The sequence below is a fragment of the Mus caroli genome, chromosome 2 (assembly GCF_900094665.2).
Source record: "Mus caroli chromosome 2, CAROLI_EIJ_v1.1, whole genome shotgun sequence".
In the NCBI taxonomy this organism is placed as follows: Eukaryota; Metazoa; Chordata; class Mammalia; order Rodentia; family Muridae; genus Mus; species Mus caroli.
The window spans coordinates 25,959,966-25,971,184 of NC_034571.1; the positions used below are offsets into that span (position 1 = coordinate 25,959,966).

At 53.0% G+C, this 11,219-nt stretch overlaps 2 protein-coding genes across 8 annotated transcripts in view; one reads left to right on the top strand and one right to left on the bottom strand.

Moving 5' to 3' along the window:
• The window catches only part of Pkn3 (protein kinase N3), a 13,630-nt gene extending 8,943 nt beyond the window's left edge, over positions 1-4,687 (top strand). For 5 of the 6 annotated variants that reach the window (XM_029473830.1, XM_029473828.1, XM_029473832.1 and 2 more), the window contains 9 exons: positions 361-424; positions 556-647; positions 955-1,131; positions 2,267-2,329; positions 2,443-2,519; positions 3,507-3,649; positions 3,737-3,844; positions 4,000-4,080; positions 4,188-4,687. In XM_029473830.1, coding sequence (XP_029329690.1) covers positions 361-424; positions 556-647; positions 955-1,131; positions 2,267-2,329; positions 2,443-2,519; positions 3,507-3,649; positions 3,737-3,844; positions 4,000-4,080; positions 4,188-4,400 — 1,018 coding nt within the window. In that variant the 3' untranslated portion in view covers positions 4,401-4,687. The remainder of the gene's footprint in view (positions 1-360; positions 425-555; positions 648-954; positions 1,132-2,266; positions 2,330-2,442; positions 2,520-3,506; positions 3,650-3,736; positions 3,845-3,999; positions 4,081-4,187) is intronic. The other variant, XR_002377408.2, reaches the window with a different exon arrangement.
• Positions 4,608-7,679, bottom strand: Zdhhc12 (zinc finger DHHC-type containing 12). 2 transcript variants are annotated; one of them, XM_021156769.1, is made up of 5 exons: positions 7,522-7,679; positions 6,466-6,602; positions 5,676-5,753; positions 5,336-5,502; positions 4,608-5,229 (listed from the first exon to the last, which is right to left on the bottom strand). In XM_021156769.1, exons 1-5 carry the CDS (start codon positions 7,619-7,621, stop codon positions 4,908-4,910), a joined length of 804 nt encoding a protein of 267 aa, XP_021012428.1. In that variant the 5' UTR covers positions 7,622-7,679; the 3' UTR covers positions 4,608-4,907. The 2 variants fall into 2 exon arrangements, with proteins under 2 accessions (XP_021012428.1, XP_021012426.1); XM_021156767.2 differs by having other exon boundaries at positions 7,480-7,679.
• Positions 7,680-11,219: the final 3,540 nt, after the last annotated feature.

Here is an 11,219-nt window from a genome sequence, read left to right on the forward strand (position 1 = left end):
GCCTCTGCCTCCCAAGTGCTGGGACTAAAGGCGTGTGCCACCATGGCCCTGTTTGCATCCAACTTTTCTAAAGTGGGTCTGAGCATGGAACGTAAGCCATTTCCCTGCCTGAGACTTACTCTTTTTAAAAAATAAGGTCTTACAGTGTAACCCAGGCTGATTGAACCTATGATTCTCCTGCTTCTGCAGCCTGGGTGCTGGGATTACAAGTGTGCACCATCGCTCCTTGTATATATTGATTGACCCTCACTCCCTCTCTCCTCGGGTATACAAACTGCCTTGCTCAATGTCTTTCTGTGCTGAGTGCAGTTTTAAAATTCTAGATGTGGGGAGACAGCCTAGGCCCTTCCTCTCTTTCAGGAAAGCCCCCAGACTTCAAGACTTCCGATGTTTGGCTGTGCTGGGTCGGGGACACTTTGGGAAGGTAGGTAGTTGAGTGGGTGGGCAAGCCTTGTCTCAGCACATTAGCTGGAGATGCTGGGATGGAGGGAATGTGTGGAGAGATGAAGGCTCTTTGTCCTGAGTTCCTGGAGTCCAACTTTTTCTGGTCCCTAGGTCCTCTTGGTCCAGTACAAAGGAACAGGGAAATACTATGCTATCAAGGCGTTGAAGAAGCAGGAAGTGCTAGGCCGGGACGAGATTGACAGGTGTATATATCTGAGAAGTATCTGATCTTGGATCTGGGGTGGCCAACCTGGGCTCCCAAAGTAGCTCGAGATCCCAAGGGTCAGTTTCAGGTTGTCTTTTTGGCCCTGGGCAAGCCCTCTTGTCTTTTAGTACCCCGGGGAACTCGTCTATAAATAGGACTGTGGTACTTTGGCAGGTTTGAAGCCTTCCCCATGTGTGAACCATCAACTTGCCTCCTTAGCTCTTTGAGTATCCAGCCAGCCAGAGGTGTTGTATGGGTGTCAGGGCACAGCACATGGGGGTTCCATTCCATATCCTCCCTTGCAGCCTATACTGTGAGAAGCGGATCCTGGAGACTGTGGGACGTACAGGGCACCCCTTCCTGCTCTCTCTCCTTGCCTGTCTGCAGACCTCCAGCCATGCCTGCTTTGTTACTGAGTTTCTGCCTGGAGGAGACCTCATGGCGCAGATTCACGAGGATGTCTTTCCTGAGCCCCAGGCCTGGTGGGTTCTCTGGTTACCTGGTGCTTGCTCCCTTGGGGGAGGGGAGGGAGGGGAGTACCCAGCAGACAAATAGCATGGGATTGTGAGGAGTCTTGGTGGGACATTACAGCCCATGAGGACTTCATTTGCATAGCCGTGGATGAAACCTGTCATCACACCTTTGCAAGCTTGTTTGCAGGGATGAGAGTCATGTTTGCCTACCACAGGATAGAAGCAGGGTCTGCCTACCCAGCTCCAGTTGCTGCTCTGCTTACAACAGTCTGACTCAGCACATCAGCCCTCACCCTAGTGTGTGACCCTGAGTCAAATCTCAGATTCTCATTTGACTGTGTGTATGTGTGGGCTGTTCATGGCCACCTGCAATTGCGTGCAGAGCCCTCAGCCACCAGAAGAGGGCACAGATCACCTGAAGCAGGAGAGGCTGGCTATCTATCCACCTGATAGAGGAACTCTTGACTCGGCATGGGTACTGGGACAGAGAATAGTACTTCCTATTAAATGCCAGGCCATCTCTCCAGCCTCTCGGATCCAGACTGGAGTCAAAGTCATGATGACTATCCCCCGAGGCTGCTGGGAAGATGTCTATACTGAGCTTTGAACCTAGGGCTTACTGTGAGCCAGGCTCTATCACTTGAGCTACATCTCCAGCCCTTTATGGTTCCTTTTCTGTTTATTTGTGTTACGGTTTTTTGAGAGGGTTTCTCTGTACAGTCCTGACTTTTCTGGAACTTGCTCTATAGACCAGGCTGGCCTTGAACTCAGAGATCTGCCTGCTTTTGCCTCCTGAGTGCTGGGATTAAAGGCGTGTGCCGATTAAAGGCGTGTGCCGCCACCACCACTACTACCACCAGGCTTTTGTTTGCTTTTTGAAAACTATATAGACCAGTCTGGCCTCAAATTTGCTATCCTCCTGCCTTAGCCTCCCAAGTAGCTGGGATTATAGGCCTATACTACTAGACCCAGTAGCTCTGCCATAGCTGAGCACAGGAAGGATAGGTCATTAATACATAGCAACATTGGAATATTTTGGGCTTCTCCAATATTAGTTTGTTTAGTTCCATCCATGCCTGAGTCTGGCCAGGACCTTCTGGTACCTCTCAGTGCCAGGCCTGAACTCTTCCTGTACCTCCCTCAGCTTCTACCTGGCCTGTGTGGTTCTGGGGCTGCAGTTCCTACATGAGAAGAGGATCATTTACAGGTAGTCTTTGCCCAAGAGATGCTGGGTGGGCCTGGGAGCTTTCCCTGTGCTGCTGCTGCATCCAAGGCCTCAGCCCCTCTCAGCCCCTTTGATCTTCATCACTCCACCATCAGGGATCTGAAATTGGATAATCTGCTACTGGATGCCCAGGGTTTCCTCAAGATTGCAGACTTTGGACTATGCAAGGAAGGTGGGGCCCCCTGTCTTGTAATCACATCCTCTTGTCTTGCCTAGGCCAGCCAGAAATCTCCCCACTCACGGTGTCCAGCCCTGGCCTTCATTCCTGACCCTTGTTTAGAGGAACAGCTGAGAATACCCTAATTTGTAGTTGGCCAGAGAAGCTATGATGACCTTGGCACACAAGTTCATCAGAAACAACTCTCTCAGTCACTGGCTGCACAATTACCTTGGCCTAGAGAGTCTAGGGGACACAGTAAACCTTGCTATTGGGTATCCTAAAGACAGGCACCAGCACTGGGGAGGCAGAGGCAGGCGGATTTCTGAGTTCGAGGCCAGCCTGGTCTACAAAGTGAGTTCCAGGACAGCCAGGGCTATACAGAGAAACCCTGTCTTGGGAAAAAAAAAATGTGTATATGTATGGTATATATCACATACACACATATGTATATATATGGATATGTATATGTATGTATATATGTATTCCATTGCTGGGTTTTGACCCATGGTCTCACATATACTAGGCAAGTGTTCTACCTCCACCTCTGGCCTTGATTTTTTTAAACTGTATTGTATATGTATAGGTGGTTTGCAGCATGTATGTCTAGTATGCCTAGTGCCCATGGAGGCCAGAAGGGGACTTCAGGTACCTTGAAACTGGAGTTACAGACATTCACAAGCTACTATGTGGGTCCTGGGAATCAAACTTGGGTCCAACCTTAACCAGTGAGCCATCTCTTCAGGCCCCTTCCTGATTCCTTCTTCTTTGTGGGTTTCTTTTTGTTTTTGTTTTTCCAGACAGGGTTTCTCTGTGTAGTCCTGGAACTCACTCTGTAGACCAGGCTGACTTCGAAATCAGAAATCTGCCTGCCTCTGCCTCCTGAGTGCTGGGATTAAAGGCGTGTGCCACCACTGCCCGGCTCCCCCATTGATTCTTATAACCAGAACTACGGTGTGTGTGCCACACCTAGCAGGCACTAGAGTGAATGTTGGTTTGCAGGGATTGGCTTTGGTGACCGGACCAGCACGTTCTGTGGCACCCCAGAGTTCCTGGCCCCCGAGGTTTTGACTCAGGAGGCTTACACGCGTGCTGTGGACTGGTGGGGGCTGGGTGTGCTGCTCTATGAGATGTTAGTGGGTGAGGTAAGTGCTAGAGTGGGGCTTCCAGGGTCTCTGAAGGTGGGGACAGTGGGATAGCCTGCATCGCCTGCTGAACCCCAATCTCCACAGTGTCCATTCCCAGGGGACACAGAAGAGGAGGTGTTTGAATGCATCGTCAATGCTGATGTCCCATATCCCCACTTTCTGTCAGTGCAAGGACTGGAACTCATTCAGAAGGTGAGACCCAAGGTCCAGGGCAGCTGCTTGTGACTCGTGTGTACCCTGCCTCTACCTTGTGGCCCTCTAGCATAGCTTAAGTCGGGTACCTGTAGGGCAGCCAGCATCTGGAGTGGCATGCCCTCAGGTTCACATCCTGCCCTGCTTCCTGCCAGCTCCTCCAAAAGTCCCCAGAGAAGCGTCTAGGGGCAGGAGAACGGGACGCCGAGGAGATCAAGCTGCAGCCTTTCTTCAGAGTAAGAAGCCGGAACCCAGCAGTCCCCATTTCCTGGTGAGGTGGAGAGGCTAGGGGACCTGCGGGGTCTGCGGTTCCCACATTCTTTTACTCCTGTACCTTGTTCAGACCACCAACTGGCAGGCCTTGCTGGCCCGCACCGTCCAGCCTCCCTTCGTGCCTACTCTCTGTGGCCCTGCAGACCTTCGCTACTTCGAGGGAGAGTTCACCAGCCTGCCTCCAACCCTGACCCCACCAGTCTCCCAGAGCTCCCTCACTGCTCGCCAACAGGCTGCCTTCCGGGACTTTGACTTCGTGTCTGAGCAGTTCCTGGAGTCCTGAGGGTCTCCTGGCACTTCTGCCAGATTGCAGGAAGCCTCCACCTAGTCATGTGCCTGGGCCAAAGTATTTAATGAGTGTGTGGGAGTCCAGGCAGTGGCCGTCCGTGGGGCTGTCGTTGCAGGCTTTCCTCCGTGTCCCTGCTGTGTTTATAACCCTCTCCTTCTGCTTCCTGGTAGACCCCAGACCAGGAAAGAGTCCACGGCAGCATGGGTGGCTTTTCTTTTTAATACTTGACTTTATAGAGAGTATTAAATTAATAAAACTGTACACTCGAGGTAGCCAAGCCAGGGGTTGTGTAGTGTCTAGGTTCTCTTTTAACACCCCTCCCCCAACTTATTTCCTTTTCTTCTATGTCTTCCTTTACGGGTGGCAGGGGGGTTCTGTCTACTTCTCTCCTGAGGGCTGGAAGCCCTAGGAAGACATAAAGGCCTTAGGCTGAGTCGGCTGATCCCTAGCTGGCACAGCCTCTGGCTTTTAGGCACAACAGCAGCCTTATCTCCAGCAACCCTAGACAACCTGGCTGCTGCCTTCTTCCTCTTCCTCAGCCCAGAGGGTCTCCCAGGGCCCAGAGGGCCAACCACAGAAAAAGTGGGCCAGGTTTCGAGTCGGCCCTCGGTCAAAGGGGTTGCTGGTGCGCTGGCGGAGGTAGGCGATTCGGTGTGAGGATATGAACTCCCAGGTAGTCGTGTTCCTGGCTACCAGGTAGAGGTGGGAGGCCAGGAGCAGGCCAACCACTAACGCGAAGAAGGAGAGCAGCAGGAAGGTGGTGAACAGGAGCCCAGTGGACCGGAGCCACAGCCCCCAGGGCTGGAAGAACTGGAGACCAGACCTAGAGGACAAGGATGGAGAGCTAGGGCTGGGCACTGCAGGGTCCCAGGGACTCCTGCTCCCTGAGTACCTGTGTGCATGTTATCTGTGCTCCCCCAGGTACCTACCATGCCAGGCACAGGCCCCACAGCAGAACTACCAGCTGCAGTGCCAGGTAGGCCACAAAGAGTGGGTGGTTGCGTTCACCCACACAGTTCTCCATCCAGGGACAGTGGTGATCATAGCGGCGAACACAGCGGCGGCAGTCACGACAGTGCCGGGCACGCAGGGGCTGCTGTGGGGACAGAGCGCAGTTTAGGCTTAGTGCTGCCTCCCCCCAGTGAGTCCTCCTTTGGGGAGAAGGCTGAAGGCCATAGTCAGGTCCTAAATTTGGGAGGCATTCCTGGAGGGGAGGCAGGGTTAAGGATGGCCCGACTGCTCCCACAAGAGTATGTGTGCGTCACCTACCAGCACCAGACAGTGTCTGCAGCGCCGAAGTGGGATGGCCTGAGGAACCATGGCTGTCTGTTCCTCCTTGGGCTCGCCCTGAAAATGAGACAAAGAGTATGAGACTGGGGATGGTGAGATGGCTCAGCAGGTAAGAGCACCCGACTGCTCTTCCAAAGGTCCTTAGTTCAAATCCCAGCAACCACATGGTGGCTCACAACCATCTGTAACAAGATCTGACTCCCTCTTCCGGTGTGTCTGAAGACAGCTACAGTGTACTTACATAAATAAATCTTTAAAAAAAAAAAAAAAAAGAGTATGAGACTGGGGGTTCTCCTTCCTTGGGACGCAGACGATGCTGGGGGCATCTATCTAGGCGCCGCTTGGTCCCCATTGTGCAGGACTTGGGGCCCATCTCGTGTAGAAGGGACGCATGCACATGGCAGCATACTAGACGTTTGGTGACCTTTGTAAGACAAGTGTCCCCACGTGGGTCTTGGGTGATGTCATCATTGTAGGAGCAAAAACACAGGGTAGGCCAGAGGCTTCATCAAGATGCCCCCACGCTGAGTGCAGCTCAGGGCGTAACATTTTTTTTTTTTTTTTTTGGTTTTTTTCGAGACAGGGTTTCTCTGTATATCCCTGGCTGTCCTGGAACTCACTTTGTAGACCAGGCTGGCCTCGAACTCAGAAATCCGCCTGCCTCTGCCTCCCGAGTGCTGGGATTAAAGGCGTGCGCCACCACGCCCGGCTAGGGCGTAACATTGAGGTCTCACTCCCCTGTGGGCCTTCGAGGTCCCTGCTTGCTTACCTGAGGCTGGGGCTGAGTAGTCACATAGCCGGGGTCCATGAGTGACACAGCCAGATAAAGCAGCAGGGAACTCAGTACCAGGAGCAGGAACGTGAGGGGCAGGAGCAGCTCCCCTTGCTCTTCCCATTGGCGTAGCTCTGGGGAGGCCAGAGGACAGTGAGAACCAAAGCAAAAGGGAAGGGCAGGAGGCAGTGGGGGTGGAGAGAAAGTAGCCTGAGGCGATATGGAGGCTAGACCTGAGGGAGGGAGGAGGAAGAGGGTTCCCCAGGGGAAGAGTCAGCCCTGGAAGAGGGTGGAGCCAGCCAGGAGCTCCAGCTAGGAAGGTGCCAGCCAGCCTGTTTAAGCCCATGGTAGTCAATGAGGATTATGGAGAGGTGGGACACCAGACAGCTGAGCATGGGCAACTCTGGTACCCTTGGGTGAAAGAGAGCCAAGGAGGTTTTGAAGGTGGGTGACTCCTGGTGTGGAAGCCTGAGGACAAAGGGCAAAAGCGATGGAGGAGGGCTACAGAGGAAGCCTCTGTGGTGGGCTCTGTTCCTTCTGGAAGGGAAACCTAGGAAGGGGCGGGAGGGGGGTGAAGGGAATGATAGGGAAAGGAGATGCTACCAGGCGAAGGTGGGAAACCTGCTAGTGGCGTTCTTTGGGGCAGTTAGTCGGCTCATAGGATTTGGGGAGTGGACCGGAAAGCCAAGTCCTTAAGTCTAGCGGATTTTTAAATCTTATTTAGGGAGGGGTTGGGAGGCAATTTCTGGGAAGGACAGGTAGAGCCCAGGGACGGGAGAGATGGGGCCTCTAGTTGGTCCTCGGATTTGATGGGCTCTGGTGGTCTTTGGATGGATGGACATCTATCGATGACAGAAAATTACTGGGATTTATTAGGGTCCAACTTGGGAATCAGGCGGAGAGAGGATGATCCCTGGACCGACATAGGAGAAAGACGCTTGAGGAACTGGTGGGAGATAGAAATGGAGATTTCAATGTGTCTGAGGATTAGGGGGACCCCGGTATACCCACGCGTGATCGGGTGGGCTCGGGGTGGCGCGGTGTCCGGCTCACCGGTGTCGTGCAGGAAGAGCACCAGAGTGATTCCCCAGGTCAGCACGGTGTGCCCAGTCCGCACCAGCATCCCAGAGTTAAGCGGCGGCCAAAGAGCCATGGCCTTGGCCCCCGCCCGAGCCCACCCGGAAGAAGCGCGCGGTAGGTGGGGCCGCGGGGCAGCGGGGCTGCAGCAATGCGGGGATTGGTGGCTCTGCATTAGAGGCGGGGCGCGGGCGGCTCAGGGAGGCTGTCTATTGGGTGCCACCGGCGGCCCCTCAGGCCAACAGGTGCCCGAGGAGGCTGAAGGCGGGGCCCGCGCGCGCACAGCCCACAACTCCCTAACTCCGCCTCCTGTGGGCCAGGTAACTTTGCAAAACCCGGGAGGCGGAAGCCTCCGAAGACAACCCCACCCCCGCGTGCGCATGCGTGCCCGTCTTTGATCCCCGGAGGCCACGCGGTGCTTGCTCCCAAGGGGCGATGGGCTGGGCTTGCAGGAGGGCACGCCTTGATGACACACTTGCCTCGTACTCGTTTTCTGATTTAGCCAACGGATGATGGGAAAGAGGAGGGTTCTGGTGCGGAATCTGGACACGCATGGCCTAGCTTGGAGTCAGAGAAATAATTGTCCGGCCTATGACTCTCGGGGCAAGTTACTGAGCTTCTTTAGGCTACTTTCTGCCTCTTCAATGGGGTTGGTAATAGTACCCGCGTCTTAGACAGGTATTTGTCTCCCCTGCTACCACCACGGCCCAGCCAGACTGACTTTCTCTCCTTGTGTTCCTTGAACCCCCACCCCCCCTTCAGCTGACTTCCACCTGATGGTCCTCTTCTAGCCAAACCCCAGTGTGCATGTTCTTGGGATTTGTTTTGGTCAAATAGACATCCCTTTTTCTGTAGGAGAACTGACTTCCTAAGGCCAGGGTGGTTATGGAAGGATTGGTTGTCCATCGTGAGTGTGTGCGCGCGCGCGAGTGTGTATTGGGGGACGGGGGTCGGCTAGGGCCAATCATGCTATTCCATGAGATTAAACAGAGGCTGGGGATTAACACAATTGGTAGACTGTCTAGCAAACACTAAAGGCTGGGTTAGGTCCCCAGCATGGTATATATGATATGGTGGTACATGCTTGAAATCTCAACAAACTAGTGGTAGAGGAGAAAATTCAAGGCCATCCTCTATACATGTGGAGGGAGGGGACTAAAGCCAACTAATTGTGTGACATAAAAGCTAGTCCCCAAAGAAGGGGTTGGGCTGTCCACACCTTTTTGTTGTTGTTAAAGATTTATTTATTTGTTTTATGTAAGTACACTCACTGTCACTTAAGATACACTTAAGGGCATCAGATTCCATTACAACTGGTTGTAAGCCACCATGTGGTTGCTGGGAATTGAACTCAGGACCTCTGGAAAAGCAGTCAGTGCTCTTAACCACTGAGCCATCTCTCCAGCCCCTGCCCACACCTTTAATCCAATCCTTTGGGATGTAGAGACAGGCAAATGGGCAGCCTGGTCCACATAATGAGTTCTAGGCAGCTATGGCTGAATAATGAGGCTCTGTCCATAGAAAAATAAAATAAAATAAAAAGATCAAAACAAAGCACACAGCCATTTGTGAGTCAGGGAGTGTATGTGTGTGCAAGTGGATGTGATAGCTGGCTCACAGAAATGAAAGGATAACCCTAGCTGTTGGCTCTCTCCTGCCATGTGGGTTCCAGGGACAGAAATCAGGTCAGCGGGCTTACAGGCTGACTGTGTGTGAATATTTTCCCTGAATGTATGTCTGCACCATGTTCATGCCTAGTGTTTGCAGAGGTTCTAAGAGAGTATCAGGTCCTCTGGAGTTACAGGTGGTTATGAGCACCATGTGAGTGCTAGAAACTGAACTGAGGTCCCTTGCAAGAGCCACAAGTACAGTGGGGCATGGTGGTGCACGCCTTAATCTCTGTACTCAAAGGCAGAGGTAGCCTAGTCTTCATAGTTTCAGGGCAGCCAGAGCTGCATAAAGAGAAAGGTCTTATTTGGGGTGGGGCAGCTTGCTGGTGAGGCAGAGGCAGTTAAGTGGATCTTTGGAGTTTGAGACCAGCCAGTGTAGTCTACAGAACTACTTGTGTAGTTAGTTCCAAGACAGCAGGAATACACAGAGAAACCCTCACTGGGAGTGTGTGTGTGTGGGGTATACAAGTGCTCCTAACCACCAGGGCATCTCCCTAGCCAGTGGGGTGTTTTTGTTTTGTTTTTTAAAAAAAAAAAAAAAAAAAAAAAAGCCCATGGTGGTGCTTTTAATCCCAGCACTCTGAGGCAGAGAGGCAGGTGGAGTTTGAAGCCAGCCTGGTCTACAAAGCAAGTTCCAGGATGGCTAAGGCTACACCAAGAAACCCTGTCTCAATAAAACCAAAAAACAAAAATCAGTGTATTTATTTGTACTTTTTTGGGTGTGTGGTCTCTTCTCTCTCAATATATGGGTCCTGGGGATGGAACTCAGGTAGTCAGTCTTAGTGGTAGGGCTCCTTGTGGCTAAGCCATATGTGTGGCACAGCCAGTAAGATCCCTGGATGGGCTGCCAGGAGAGGTGGCTCAGTGGTTCATGCTTGCCACTCTTCCAGAGAAGTTTGGGTCTCAACACGCATACCACATAGTTGTGGCCTGCTGCCCTCTTCTGGCCACCATGGGCACTGTACACAAGTAGTGTACACACACAAAACAACTAAGATGAATTTATAAAGACCCCTGGAAAACCCAGGGTTCTGTGCTGTGTGCTGACCCTTAGCACAGCCCTGATGTGCTGTTCACAGCCCCGTGGAGTGGCAGGTGCCATAGCCTCAGCATCGACAAGTAGCCAGGTAGTGGGATGGAGTGAGCAGGAAGCAGTGTTCTAGACATTGGCAAGAGCAGGCACCTGGGCTAGGAGCACACTCTGCACCTGGGGGTGGGGTGGGGTGCTGTGTCCCCTCCTTTGCTATGGTAACCTGAGGTGAGAAGGCACATCACCTCTTGAGTGCATGTACCCATCTGTGGGCTGAGAATGTGTCGTGGACAAGGGAAAGCCCCATACACGTGTATACACTAGGCCTGCACGTCCAGCTCCCTCCCAGACTCACATGACCCTCTTAAGTTCAAGGCAAACAACCACATGTGACGGACACCTTTTCTGCCTCAGCCCTGTGGGCTGCCAATGGTAGAAGGCACTGTTGTGGGCTCTGCTGGGGCAAAGAGGGACCCCTGTTCTACCAGGAAGGATGCAGATGGCATGCTAGCTCCCAGAACTGTCTAATCTGATCCTGGCACTCCTGCACACCCTCTGTATGGTCTGAGAACACGTGGCAGGTGTGTGAGCAGCTCCTGAGCTCTGCCCTCCCACCTGAACCTGCACGTTCCCTTTGCTATTGCATCTCAGTGGGATTGTCTCTGTGCTCGCCATGGCAATGCCCTGTCTGAGATGCCATCCCTGAGAGGCTCCCCCTTTCCGCTGGGTAGAGGACCCCCCCCCCGCTTGTTCCCCTTTTCTCCATCCATAGGGAGCTGTATGATACTATCTGGCACCCATCAGACCTGAGCCACTTCACCATGCTAGCAGGAGCTCTTCTCCTCTTTGCTGCAAATGGTGAGTTTATATTTATTTTGTGTCTCTCCCAGAAGGCTATGTTTTCTCCCAGGGGCTCTGCCAGTCTGGTGGACAGCCATGACCTCAGTGTCTGGGCACAGAGATGTGGAGAGAAT